General features: G+C 48.5%; 1 protein-coding gene across 8 annotated transcripts in view; it reads right to left on the reverse strand.

Annotated features, from left to right (window-relative positions):
• Positions 1 to 15,014, reverse strand: part of LHFPL2 (LHFPL tetraspan subfamily member 2) — a 154,080-nt gene that overhangs the window by 14,945 nt on the left and 124,121 nt on the right. For 7 of the 8 annotated variants that reach the window (XM_035014715.1, XM_035014714.1, XM_035014712.1 and 4 more), the window contains one exon: positions 8,051 to 8,684. In XM_035014715.1, coding sequence (XP_034870606.1) covers positions 8,051 to 8,480 — 430 coding nt within the window. In that variant the 5' untranslated portion in view covers positions 8,481 to 8,684. Of the gene's footprint in view, positions 1 to 8,050; positions 8,685 to 9,041; positions 9,112 to 15,014 lie in introns of those variants that run through there. The other variant, XM_035014716.1, reaches the window with a different exon arrangement.

Genomic DNA, 15,014 nt, shown 5'->3' on the forward strand with positions numbered 1-15,014 from the left:
CAAGGTTTTCTGAAGGGAAGGAGAAAAAAAGTGAAGGATCAGGTGTCAGTTTTTTAAAAAAAAGTTTGTATTAATGCTCATACCATCTCCCCAGAAGAATCTAGTATGGTACTGGTTTCCTACTAAGAACACTCCCAGGGAATTATAATAAAAAGAAAAATACTTTTGCAGGGTCGGGGTGGACAGCGGATGATAGAGCAACATAAAGAGAATTCTTTGGAAGACAATCAGAGCATAGTTGTCATAAAAAGACTTTACAACCAAGGCCCCCAGAGGAAGTTTCTGTTAGAATTATGCAGAATTAATGACCATCAATTAAGAATTGTCTGATGCCCTTAAAATATACAGAGAAACAATCTATAAGAAAGATGCAGTTTCTCCCTTGTTGAAGCCTCCTGAAGTCTTTCTCAGCAATGATTCATGTTTATATGCAAACTACCTCACTGTCAGTTTCTAAAGCCTTAACTCTTAACAGTCAAAATGCATCCCAAAAACTAATTTAGCCAGATTATCGCTTCCTGTGAATTAGTGATATAATTTTCTTCTCATTCCAAGTGAGAGAGTTGTTGTTGTTTTTTTCTTGAGAAGCTATTTTTTAAACTACATGCAACTGGGAAAAATTTATAAAATATTTTCTTGATAAATTATTCATCCAACATGCAAGATTAAGAAAGAGCTTCGGTTTGACTATAACCAAATTACACTGATCATTCAAAATAAACTTCCAAAATAAATAAAATGCAGTGTACAGCAGAGTAAAAGACATGTGAAAAAATTCAGTTTTTGAGTGATGAAATTTTTAGGACAGTAAGTAAATTTCTTGCCTGCTAGAGTCTTAGGGTCCAGATAATGTTAAATATTAAGCCCCTATACTGAAGCAGGTGTCTTTTCAACACAGGGCCCTGAGTTGGGCCTCAAAACTCTCAACACATAGCACCTGTGCACTTTGGTTTGGAATTTTTAATATTGGCTTTGCATTCTCAATGTTTATTTTAGATTTCACTGGTACTAGGGGCTATCTTTTAAAAAAGGGAATGAGGGGCGCCTGGGTGGCTCAGTTGGTTGGGCGACTGCCTTTGGCTCAGGTCATGATCCTGGAGTCCCGGGATCGAGTCCCGCATCGGGCTCCCTGCTCGGCGGGGAGTCTGCTTCTCCCTCTGACCCTCCCCTCTCTCATGCTCTCTCTCTCTAATAAATAAATCTTAAAAAAAAAATAAAATAAAAAATAACAAAGAGAATGATTCTTGGGGGCGCCTGGTGGCTCAGTCAGTTAAGTGTCCAAATCTTGATATCAGCTCACGTGGTGATCCCCGGGTCCTGGGATTGAGCCCCACCTTGGGCTCCCTGCCCGGCAGGGAGTCTGCTTCGCCCTCTCCCTCTGCCGCTCCCCTTGCTTGTGTGGGCACGCACGCTCTCCCTCTCAAATAATAAAATCTTTTTTGAAAAATAAAAGATAAAAAAGAGAGTGAGTCCTGGACATTTAACAAAGCTACCGGAGAGCCTGTATACAGGAACTGAACTCGTAACTGGCTGGCTGCGCAGGGGCAGTTCTTCATAGGACACACATCACTTTTCAAGGGGCATCACAGCTTAGAATACAACCGATGCAGCAAGCTCTTAAAACGGAGTGTCTCAGCTGCTCACGTAAATGTTCAGTAAATCATACTTAAGTGATTATTTGTTCATGGAATTTGAACATATATCATCCATGGCTCCGTGATAATCTACGTCTATAATTAAGTGGTTACCATGGCAAACCGCTTTCCACATTTGATTCGCATATCAATTGCTATATCTGAATTTTAAGAGAATTTGCAGTTTTCTTCTAGACCTTCCCACTGGTTCTTTAAAAACAGATCCCACTCTCTGGATTTACTCAAATTAATGCCTGCTTGGTCCACTTGCTTTTAGGGCGTAGTTTTTTATCTAATGATATGGTTGAGTAGTTCTCTGTTCCCTTTATATATAATGATTTATATATATATTTTTCCCTCTCTAGGGTACAGTTTATGAAACAATGACTCTCTAATATGGCTGGGGAGCAGAAACTCAAGAAATTGGAGACCTGCGTCTATAGGTCTTTGTACTTAGTAGGCATCCCATAAAAGCTTCTTGAACTGAAATTTAAATCTGGCCTGCTGTACATTTCTGCATTCTTCAGTTTTTACCAGGGGATTACTAGAGGTCGATGAATTAGTAGATGTGTCATAATCAGTGGTATTCTTAAATCAATCCAGACACAGAACTGTTAGGTCTGACTTCTGGGGCAAGCATTCTCTGTCTGGAGAGCCAGAAATAAAGAGCTTCCCTTTGACAGCCAGAAGCTCCCAGAGCTTTTTTCTAAGAAGGAAAAGCACCGGATGCTTCCTCTATTTTCCTCATGCTTTTTCTCTGAGGGGATTTTGAAGTTGGGCAGTCAAGGTCACGCTACCTTCTTGGAGAAAGCCAGGTAAGTTTTTCAGGTGTAAAATTATGGGACAAGGTGTCTGTCAGAGTTAGGAATCTCTTCCTCTCTCCCTATGCTTTCCAAGCCCCTGTTCTTATTTTTCTCCTTTCCAGTGGCTGATTTTTCCGGCCACAAGTAAATGGGTAGAGCAAGGGGACAAGTCAAAATATATGCTGAGAGCAGGTTGAGTCATGGTTATCTTCTTGATGCTAAGGTTATTGTTCAGCCTGTGAAAAACAGCAATGGCAATACCCAGTCCTAGATAGTAACCATGGTATACTTCATATGCCTATCCATACTCCCATATACCTTCTGGTTTACAACAAAGCAATTCTACAAGCAAAGGCAAAATCCTCCACTTGTCTCCTCTCTCAGATTCTTCTTTTATTCCTTTCCCTTTTTTGCATATTGTCCTCCTCCTTCCTCAATCATTGCTCACTTCCCAGAGAGCTGAGCCTGCACAGAGCAGGCGCTGAGCCATGACAACAGAGGGGTCCCAGGAGCACGCCCTCTCTCCCAGACCAGCGAAGGCAGAGTTCAGCCCACAGCCATCTATCTGGTCAGACTGGTGGAGCAGCTTGCCGAGGCGATCCTGTTGGACTGAAACAGATAGAGACAGACAGAGGGCTATGGGGAGTAGAGAGCGTGAGAGCCAACCAGACACAAAGAAGCCAACGAGCATAGGAGGGAGGACTGAAAAGACAGCAGGCAGCCAGACCCAGCAGCTCATGTGCTAGTCCAACCCTCATGGCAACCCCAGTGGAACCGTCCAGGCCAAAACTAGTGAGCCAAATCCTGAGCTCATTTTAATGGCTTCTGTCCCAAGCCTGAGTCACTGGGGATTCCATGGACTTCTGAGAGCGCCCTACATGCATTTCTGAAAACAAACCGCTCGATGCTGTCATGGAAAACCTGGATCTTTGCGTCCTGTGGTTTCCTTATGGATTACATCCAGGTCACAACCTAAGGAAGACAGCTGGGGGCGATGACCCTGCTGGCCGATTACCCAGCTTTTGTAATGAATCCCAGAGGGCTCCAGATGATGTGTTGTGTTTCTGGCTCCGCCAAGCGCTGGACAAGTCCTCACCTTGGGAAGACCAACCAGCCTGTGATTTAGTCTGTGTCAGGAGTCTGAAAAGCCACCTGCAGTCAAGGCTCAACTGCGAGAAGCTGCCTCCAGCAAGGAGAGGAATTAGAGACTGTGTGTGTCAGGCGGAAGAGCAGTGAGAGGAAGAAGTTCTTGGTTTTCCTGTCAACTCAACTGCTATCTTCTGCTTTTTAAAAAAATGCCCCAAGGACACCCACAGTCACCCCAAAGCCACAGAAATGCTCTACACTCTTTAGCCCCAACACAGGCAGGCTATGAAGGGGCCAAGAATGGCCCAAACAACACAGTGATGTTTGATTTTCAATAGAACAAGGTCACCTCGAAAGACTAGAAGAGAAACCACTATTCCTTAAAATGCAGCAGTTCTAGGAAACATAAAAAAAAAAAAACAACTAAATCCTGCCAAGAAAGCAGAAAAACTTCACATAGCTACCACTTACTGTTTACTATGTGCCGAGTACTGTGCTTAAGCGTTTCCTCTCATATAGGATCTAATTTAACCCACACACAACCCTGAGGTATGTATTATACCTCATTATACCCATTTTACAAGTGAGAAAGGAGGTTCAGAGAAGTGAAGTAAATTACTGGCCATTTCACAGCCACTGTAAGGTGAGGTCAGGACTGATCCAGAGGCAGGTGAGGCTTGACCTCTAATTGCTGCCAAGAGAGAAGTACTGAACTCCAAAGGCATCTGTGCTGAATACTTAGGAAACGTCAGATGGGTGCCCACCAGTAGGCTAGACCTTGAAGGCAAATCCTCTATCTGGGTTAACTTAATAGTCAATAGTTGCATCTTCTTCTTATTTTTTTTTTTTTTAAGATTTTATTTATTTATTTGAGTCAGAGAGAATGAGAGACAGAGAGCATGAGAGGGAGGAGGGTCAGAGGGAGAAGCAGACTCCCTGCCGAGCAGGGAGCCCGATGTGGGACTCGATCCCGGGACTCCAGGATCATGACCTGAGCCGAAGGCAGTCGCTTAACCAACTGAGCCACTCAGGCGCCCTGCATCTTCTTATTATTTATAAGTAACGTAGATTCTGAGAGTTCCACTGAGGTAGCAAATTCTTTCACATCCACTTCTAAAATCAAAATACCCAGATTTTGATAATTTATGTTACACTTTCTATAGACAATGAGGCTACACAAACCTAAGGCCTATTTATTCTTTAAAATTAGTCATAGTAAGGAATATGCTTACAGTATCTTGTAATTTTTCTTCGTTACATTTAAAAAAATGTTATTTTTGCCAAAATGAAAGTTTTAAGAGCAAACACAGTCTGAGTGTATTTCCAGAGAATGCGCTGGCAACAGCTTCTTTCTCACCATCTGTTCCCATGTCACATAGATGCGGGGCTGAGAACCGTGGGGGTGTGTGGTGGGTTGGGGGCGGGGGGAGACTGACGCTCGCAGCTGCACCGAGTACTTGGCTGAGGCTGGGGCTGCCCAGATGCTATTACATATTGGCCAACAGGAGAGAAAGCAAGTCAGCTGTTTCAGACACTGGCGGGGCAACTTTCTCAGCCAGAGATTCAAGGACCATGGCTGCCATTTTGTTGGCTTGAACTAGCCAGTATAGACCTCCATTAGGAGAGAAAGAGCCCACCAAGCATCCCTTACAGATGTGCCCCCTCCCCGCACCATGAGGGAGTCACCTGCCTAGTACGTAGTCCATCTCACCCATGTTTCTGCTCAACAGCTGCTAGGCTAGGTGGAGAGACTACTCCTTCTTGTACTTCAGTCCTTAGCCTTAGGTCAGTGGGCTCTAGAGACATGGTCTGGCTTATAGGAATCTCTGCCTCTTGCCAAATCAAAATTTTAAATAATTTCAGACTTTCTGAGATGCTGGGTGTATTCACAGGGAACCTAAGTGAGAGGGGTGGGGAGAAAGTTCTCTTAGAAAATCTAGACTTTTGGGACAGACAGGTGACTAGCACCTCAGGTATGCTACTATTTCCTTCTTTTCAACCCTTCTTCCCAGAGGCCTGATATAGAGAGAGAGAGGGACGGACGGAGAAGTCAGGAATAATTCACTGGAGTGTATGAATAATTCCTATGACATATACTGATCTTTGTGCCAAAATGAACACTCCTGTCATTTATGTGAAATAGCAAACAAGAGCACCAAAAGATTTCTTGGACTAATCCTCATTCTTAGAGACTGAGTTCACTGGACTAACACCTTATTAAAAACTGCATGGGGGTGCCTGGGTGGCTCAGTTGGTTAAGCATCTGACTCTTGATTTCAGCTCTGGTCATGAGCTCAGGGTCATGGGATCGAGCCCTACATCGGGCTACGTGCTGGGCATGGAGCCTGCTTGGGAGTCTCTCTCTCCCTCTCCCTTTGTACCCCCCCCCCCAAACCTGCATGTAAATAGTCTGTAAGACTGAAAGGGTAACCATAAGTTGCTTGTGAGTGACTGTAAAACACAGCTTAAGGTGTTATGGCCCAAGATGCCCCATTTGTACTATGGATGGCTAGGAGTGCTAGAATGAACTAAGTTTCTCAGGATGAAAAACATCCTTAGGGATGACAAACCAGGAATTTTGCCTGCATACCAGCACTTAGATAAAATTCATCGTAAAGGCATGAATCACCACGGATGTGGAAATATACACAGTAAGGAAAAATTACACAGAAATCCACTTCTCTGGTCAACCCAGGCTCTTCGACAGGATTAATAAATTGTGTATGCTGCCTTCTCTTCGTCCACCTGTTTATTCTGGCTTTTCAAAAGCCTTTGGTAATACTTCTCAGCAGAAGTTTTAAGATACACGCAGCATATATGCACATACTTCTGAGGCACTGTGTGTCTCAGGGCAATAAAGTAGGGGCACTTCTCTGACAAGAAAAAGATGAATCTTATTTAATGTAGCTGGGAGGTAAAATGCCAAGCTGAAGGGGATACACTTCAGATTTCAGAAGTGAATAAAAAGGAATAATGAGCTTCACAGAATTAAAAAATTTAAGGTAAAAAAAAAAATCTAAGGTAAGGTCATATTTTCCAATGTCCCTATTTTTCAGATGAGGAATGCCAAGCATTTATCTCAAGCAAAACTGAAAATTAGAATCCTGGCCTCCCAAATTCTGTGAATGCCTAGGAGTGCTCGAGTCCTTCGTTGTCCAGCTAGTCCTCTCAGACAAATGGGGGCCCCAGAAGTCTATCCCCCATGGAAACAGATCAGGACTGTGCAGCAGGCCCTCTCTCATTTCTCTAGGCCCCTTATCCACCAACCACCACACACACATATATAGGGTGGCTCCCCTAAGATTGGACGAACAGCAAACATTATCTTACAGCTGCCTGGAAAATAACTGTTGGTTTGATCTGCTGATTTGGAAGCCAGCCCTGCTGAGCTCAAGAGTTTGCTATTAGGCAGACTAGAGTTAATTCACTTGGGGTCTGTTTCCTCACAGTCCTGGACACCAGGCTCAGTGCTTTACCTTCGCTGTTGAAGAGTCCCATGCACAAAGCTTTAGGATTTGCTGAGGGATGAGTCACCTGTGCCCTTCAGTTAGGGTTTGTGGGGGGATTACTGCTCTCCTGTTGGAGTTCAGATTAACAAATGCCTTGGTTCTGTTTAAAAAGTGATTTCCCCCTCCCCCCCCGAAAAATCAAAGCGAGAGTCTAGTCCTTTAGTTCCTTGAGGATATCTTCAAACTGCTGCGTGTCTATGTGTTTACTTCTGCCATCCAGAACAAATCCCTTGAGCCTAGACAGACTGAGTGATACCCGCTTGGCTCAGGATCCACGTTTCAAACCCATAGGGGAAAGGCTGTGGAAGTGCTGGTGCGCGTGGAAGTTTCCTCGCAGCTCCCGGCCTCCCCTCTGGGATCACTGTAAAGGGCGCATACTCTTCTTTCCACCAATTTCTAACAAGCTCATTAGTGAGGGATTGCCTGAGAGTGGAACAGTTAGTTTGTATTTTCGGATCTGAATGCACAGAACCTTCTGCCAGACTCCGGGAGACAGACCGTGTAAACCCGACCGTGATTAAACACAGAGCCGCCGATACTCCGTCCTTCCCAGCCTGCTGCTTCCCGTCCCCAAGCTGAAGTCATCCTGCGGCTGGGCACGGGGCTGGGCGCGCGGCGGGACCCCTGCCCTGGCCTGGAGGCCGCACGCGCACATGCCCTCCTTCCCAGCACACGCGGCCTGCTGCAGGGGGGCCTCTCTCACCGCATTTCCTCAGTGGGATGCACGGACTTTCTGGAAAGCATGCTTTTTAATGTAATGGGAAAAGCAAAACAGTAGGAGTAGTCACTCTAAGGAAACCCAGGGAAATGAGCGAAGCGGAACACGGGAGAGAAAGAGCAGGCGAGAGTGTAACAGGGGAAGGGCAGCGCGAGGGCAGCACACTCCTGTTGCCTGGAACAGCCTTTGCCAAGCCCGTGTGCCGGACGGGAGCCGGCCTTCCAAACCGGCAGGGGCGCACCAGAGCGGCGGGGGCGCAGCACGCGCAGCGAGGGCCCCGCCGTCTCCCCGCGCGCTTACCTGCGATCCCTTGCAGCAACCCGCAGACGTTGAAAAGGCTTTTCTTCATGATGCTCTGCACACACATGGTGAAGACGGACACCAAGGCCACGGTGCAGAGGATGAAGATGCCCACGGCGAGGAAGATCGCGGTGGCCTGCCAGAAGCCGCTGGCAATCTCGCCGAAGTTCTCGGCGTAGGGCCCGCACAGCGTCTCCCGCGGCACGTGCTGCACGCCGGGGTTGCGGATGCAGCGGGCGTAGATGCCCAAGGTCGGGTGGTAGGGCTCCGACGAGCCTCCGCTCCGGTCGTCGGGCTCGGCGCCGCGGCGACCCTTGGCTGTGCCGATGAGCCAGTCGGCGCTCATGAAGGCAATGAGCTCTGCAAACGCCACCACAATACTCAGGAGGGTCCAGAGCATCGAGCGACAGGTGACGATAACATGACACATATTGATGTTCCAGGCGGAGAAGTCAGGAGTCCACGGGGTGAGGAAGGACAGCCAGCGGGTGGGGAGGGAGGCTCAGGCGGCCTCCGGAAGCAGTCGCTGCTCCGGGCGCTCGCTCCCACAGCCTGGGGCTCCCTCTGGCCGGCGTCTGGCAGCGCGGCGCCGGGCCGTCATGCTGCCATGTCCGAGCTCGCAGCGCGGCCTCACCTACGGGAGGGAAGGCAGGAGGGCGGTGAGCGGCGGCCAGGCTCCGCCCCGCGGCGCCGGCGCCCGCGAGCGCGCGGCCCCCGAAGCCAAGTGTGCGGGCGCCGCGGGGCTGCTCCCCGCGCTCCCCAGCCCTCCCCGCTCGGCGCCCGCCCGCCGGAGCCCCGCCGGAGCAGATCCCGGGCCCGGCCGGCGCGCGCCGTCACCGGCCTTCTTTGTTCCCATTCTCGGCGAGCTCTCGCGCCCTGGGTGCGGCGGTTCCCTTTTCTCCGGGCCGGCGGGGGCCGACCCTTCGGCACAGGAGCTCCCGCCAGAGCCGCGGCACTCTCGGGATGGGGCTCCTGCTCCACCATCTCTTACCAGACAAGGTCAACGGCACCGAGAGCCAGATAGATCTCCGTAGGACCTGCAGGCAACGAACGCTGCCGACGGCCTGGCCGTGCTTTTATAAAGCTCACAGGGACTCTCTGCCTGCTGTCTTGGTACGAGATGAGGTGAGTTTTGAAAAACTCGCACCAAAAGCTTTTGCTTAGAGACAGGGCAGCAACACCCACTTTTACTGCCTGGGAATCAAATTAGTGGCAGAGACCGGAGAGTGAGGGTTTGCTTCGTAGGTAAGTGAGAATTTATAGAAGGAAACAACACTATGAAAAATAACAACACACTGCTCCCCAAACTTATTTTTATTCATTTCTCACAGGGTGATTTCTGGACAAAAAACTACACTAATTAAAACTCAAAGAAGAAAAAATAAGAAAGCCTTGAAGAGTCATGACGTACTCGGGGAAATCCCTCAAAACAGAGGCATTAATGACCACTGGCTAACTGTCATTACCACTGAGGAGACTTGTTGCCAGAAACTTGCCGAGGAAGAATGCATTCCTTGAACTGTCCCAATTCAGCGACCATGTGCCTCTGCCTGAGCTTCCGTTCACCCCAGGTCTGCAACTCAACATGCCCATTGTTTCTGGTCGCACAAGGGCTCATTCTCTTCCCAGGGACAAATGGCTTCATTACCAGAGGGCTTTGCTCTAACGGCTCAAACCTCCTTGAGAGGGGCCTGAACCCTGAGACAGGGGTACCGTGCTCCTCGGCCGCCCCATTTGCTGCCCCTTCTCCAAGGTCAGGAAGAATCACACAGTTCACATCTGACATCTGGGCACAAGGCTGTGTTGTGAATGATTAGACATTATTAAACTGAGGTCATGTCAACCTCACGAGAACCAGAAAGAGCCCCAGTGTGGTGGGGCAGGGAGTTAGTGACGAGGAAGGGCAGTGGGGAAATAAGGAAGCCCAGAGTCAAGGCGTCCACACCACACTAGTAGACATGCTAGTGAGAGATTGCTATTTATCTCCTATAACACGGCACATTTACAAATCCTCCTATCATTCTAGTTACACAAGATGCTCTTTTGGGAAATTACCTAACACAGTAGTAAGGACGTAGGCCCTTCGTAATTGTCAGTGTGCGTGTGCGTGTGCGTGTGTTTGCTGAGTGCGGCTCCGCTGAGCACGTGAAGGGAGAAGCGGGTTCCACTCGAGGAGTTCTGGAGTCTGTCAAATTGCCTTTGGACAATTTTCAAGATGAATATAAAACTTGTGTGTGTCTGTGCTCCTACAGAGCCTCGGGGCTCTGCTACAACCTCTCCGCTGACCTGGATCTTCATGACCGTGTCGCGTGTCCACTGTCCTGGGCAGCAAGCTCGGCTCAGAGTCAGGCCTGCAGTCAGGTCGCCACTTACGAAGAGAAAGGGTGTGAAACTTCAGGGGAACGGAAGGTGGCACATTCAGGCTTAGCAAAACGGTCCGGGCCACATTTAGGGCAGGATTATTTAGGGAGCCGAGTGGTTAAGTTCACAAAATGCAGTTCTCTGTCTGTCTGTGCTAAAACAATCCCCCATCTACGGCACCAAATTCTCACATCCAGGCCGGCATGTCTGGAAGGAGGCTTTTATTCTCCTGTTTGGAAGAGGGAGCTAACATGCTTTGCTCTCTCCAGCCTAGTCTGCTAATAACTAAGTGGGATGGCCGTACCACACAAGGCTGACTGACCGGCTTTCCTGGGGATCCAAAAAAAGTCCTCAGATCGACAGGACAAGGGAAAAATCTGGAAACGCATCAAGGGGCTTCACCAGGAGCCTGTGCTCTGTAGAGTGTCCCAGTTTGGCCACGTCCCATGTGCAAGGACAGACCCCTGCTGGCACAACATCCATATCAAAGGGGAAACAGATCCTCATGACAGATGTTGTGAACTGTGGGGATCCCAGCACAGAGCTCAACACGGCCTCCACGGACGTCCCCTGGACGCCCTGCTTCTCCACGACTCACTCAATAAGACCAGGCCCTCGCTGACCTTCCATGTGGGTGTCTTCTCTCCACAGGCCACTACGTACATTTCCACTCCAGCACAGCTGACTTCACTGTCATATCCCTGATGGCTGTGCCTCGTCTGGACAGTCCTCTGACTTTCAGAAAATGCTGCTGTGATTCTCACAAAGGTCCGCAGAGTAAAGCCTCTTAGCGAGTAATAAACAACAACAACAACAACAACAAAAAGAGACTCCTACAGAAGCCTACAGTAGTGATCTGCAGTCATACTAGAGTGAGAATGCAGAGCAAGGGGAAAGTGACAAATGGCAGGTCTCCACAAAGCCCTCATATTTAAAACAAGGGTGAAAGTAGTACGCTGAGCTCAACTGGGTCTGTCACTGCCGTCACAGGGTCACAGGGAGCAGGGAAGAAGGTGCAGGTGGAGCACAACTACCCGGGGCCCGGTGGCCGGGAGATGACCGTAACAGAGACTGAGGAGCAGAGGAGGTGAGAGGACTCAGGTGCGTCACAACTACCCCAAGTGTGCCCCCATTACGAGAGCAGCGAAGCCCGCGAATGAAGCCATGACGGAGTTTTGAAGAACACTAGCTTGCTTCTTCACTTCGGTTCTCTTTTTCTACTTTATTATGAAAACTGGCAAACACAGAAGTGGAAAAGAACAGACTATGGACATTCAGCTTCGACAGCGGTAGACAGCCTCACGCTAACACTCGTTTTTTTCTGAACCACGTGAAAACAAGTCACAGATGTCTTGACGCCTCAACCCTAAACACTGTAGCGTACACCTCCTAAAAATAAAGACATTTTCCTACGTAACCACAATAAAATTAACACCCCCCCAAAAAAACTGACAATACTTTCCTTCTATCCAAAGCCTGGTCCACACTCAAATTTCCCTATCCTGCCCCATTTTTTATAGTTGTTTCCTTAAAACCATGACTCAGTCAAGGCTCATGCACTTCATTTGGTTTTGTATCTTGTTTCTTTTAGTAAAAAACAATCCTTTCATCCCCTAACCCTGTTTGCATTTTTCCCTTGACACTGAGACTTTTTTTTGAAGATACCAGGCCAGTTGCCTTGTAGAATACCCAACAATCTTGATTTGTCCATTTCCTCATGATGTCACTTAAAGTGTCCTCTATTCCCTGCTTTATAGAAACGAGGTTAAATCTAAAGGCTAGTTCAGAATCAGCTTAAATATTTTTGGTGAGACTCCTTTGCAGGTAACACTGTTTATTCCTACTACATCACATTTGGGAGGAATAATACTGAGTACACCTCAGAATCAGAATAATTTTATACATATATAGACATACATGATTATGTATATGTGTACATGTATAAATATATCCGTATATATTTATACATATATATGGGGGGGAGAGACAGAAAGACAAGACAGACAACATGCCCGGGGTCCTCTGTGGCCCTGAAGAATCAGAATTTTGGTGAGGGAGATGCAGAAGGCTGGCTGGGCAGGGCTCCGTATGTTTGGAAGAGCTCTTTGGCTGAGTGTTGACAGCACTGTTGAGAAGCCCTGTCCTAAGAGATGCCACCCTGGAAGCTTAAAAAGTCCTTTACCAAAGGGATTTTACTTCTAAGAAATGGTTGCTGTATTTCTTTGAAATGGAATCACACTTTATATATGACGTAGGAAAGCAGGGAAAGCTCTGCAGGCTTGGGGAGTAAGATACAACCTTCGAGAGAGGCAGCCCTTTCTAGGAGGACTGACTTGAACCAACAGAGCCCGGGCTGTAGGGATGAGGAAAGCTCTTGCGTGACGAGCAGGAGGGGCCATCTTGCCGCTGACTTCAGAGCCGCCCGTCTCAGAAAGGACAGCCCTGGGCTCCTGCCGCCTCCCTGTGACCCTGCCCTCGGCCGGCCAGCCTGCCCTCAGCCAGGCTGCGGGCGGCATCAGGTGCCAACACCACGCTGGGCAAAGGGCACTACACTGTGCGAGCTGGCATGGCGCGTTTTAAGAGCTCTGTAAACAGACTCGGGAGCAAATCTCAGCTCTGCCGCTGCACAGCTGTGTGTCCTTGGGCAAGCTATTCACACTGCACCCCGGCCCGCCTCAGTCTCCTCCTCTGCCAAAAAAGGGTAGCAACATCTTCATCCCGAGGCTGCCGGGAGGAATGAAGGAGACAGCATACGAGGAATGATCAGCAGAGCTTCCTGGTCACTGTGCTCAACATACCTGAGCTATTATCAATCATTATCAGAGGATTAAATAATTTAATGCATTAATTAGTGATTATCATTTTAATCATGGGATCATATGACTAAATAATAAATTTACTATAGTGACCCATGTGACTCGAAGGACCAATACACTTCCAAGCAGATTGCATTTTGCTCCCACGTCACTGGTGGTTTGTTTGGCAGTATGGTCTCCATCCCAGTGTCTTCTGGAAGGATAAGAGGATAAGGTGAGGGGGGTGGGAGGATGGGTTAGCCTGGTGGTGGGTATTGAGGAGGGCACATTCTGCATGGAGCACTGGGTGTTATGCACAAACAATGAATCATGGAACACTTCATCTAAAACTAATGATGTAATGTATGGGGATTAACATAAGAATAAAAAAAAAAAAAGAGGATAAGGTGAGTAGAATTTAGGTGCTTTTTACCTTCCAAGAGTTGGAAAGACCCTCCAGAAGGCTGCTTCTTGAAGTGTGGTCCCTGGACCACCCCCCATCTCCTAGAGGGAGATGTAGGCCATCTGTTTTAAAAAACATTCAGTTCCTGGTCCCCACACACTGCATCAAACTTTTTGGAGGTGGTGCCAGAATGTGTTTTTAACAAGCGCCCCGGAGATTCTCTGCACGGTGCCGTCGAAGACCGGGTAGGGGGGAGGTCGCTGGCCCCGGCAGTGCCTTGGAGCTGGGGAGGGAGCCAAGGAGGGACTTGCCCAGTTCAGGAGGACAGAGCCAGACCACCTGTCTTCGGCACAGCTCCTGACGTCACAGAAGTCAATGGGCTAGTGAATCTGCAGGGACGCAAGCTGCTTCCCCATACACGTGCTCTCCAGTGGTCCTTGTAGAGCATGAAAGAGCTCAAGCGTTCAGGACCTTCTCTTCAGAGCACGCCGGCAGCTCTCAGAACTGATGGACCGGGCTGGTCCAAAAAGCTCAGCACCTTGCAATGATTCTCAAAAAAAAAAAAAAAAAAAAATCAGCTCCCAAAGGAGGTTTTGTGAACTCTCAATTGCCCTGGCCACCCCCTCAAACGTGTGGACTGTGGAAATGCGGTCCTCTTGACAATATTTAAGAAGGGGCCCCAATGCACTAATCCTTATGCTGTCCTTGGAGTTCCAGTCTTGGCACGCTCACATCCTCCTGCTTGCCGCCACGATTTCCTTCCTTGCTCCCTCCCCATCTCCCATCTGACTCTACCCGGAAAACTCCTGCCCTGGCTCTCAACCAGGATGATTTAGCCCCCTCCCCCTTGCAGGGGACATGCGGTGATGTGTGGAGCTATTCCGGGCTTGTCACAACTTGGGGCGGGAGGGGAGGGTGTGCTCCTGGCATCTAGTGGGCCAAGGATGCTGCTGACCGGCCTGCAGGGCACAGGGCAGCCCCACAAAGAGGCAATGTCAGCAGTGTTTACGGTGAGAACCCCTTTCCGGAGGCTTCCTGCATAGAGCAGGGCTGACATTTGCAGGTGCAACATGAAACAGATTGCTAAAGCCGTTGCTTTTTACGAAGGTCTAATGAGTAAGCCATGTTCTACAATCTGGATGGACAGTCATAGTATTTACTACATTAAGTACATATTTAGTCGTTTTTCTGAATTTCTGTTTACGGTCCACACTAGTCTGTGTGTCCCAAGATGGCAAGCTGACAGAATGCGGATCCCAGCTTGCCGGAGTGCACACACTCAGGGACAGTGCCCTGGACCCTGCCTCTTCAGGGGCCCTGAGAGTCTGTTTGGATCACACACAGAAGTCAGCTATTGTTTTCAGTCATCTCTTCTGCAAATGGCAGAATGGGGCTCCCAGCTTAT

Source organism: Mirounga leonina, unplaced genomic scaffold (assembly GCF_011800145.1).
Source record: "Mirounga leonina isolate KUSES-001 unplaced genomic scaffold, KU_Mleo_1.0 Mir_168, whole genome shotgun sequence".
Taxonomy (NCBI): Eukaryota; Metazoa; Chordata; class Mammalia; order Carnivora; family Phocidae; genus Mirounga; species Mirounga leonina.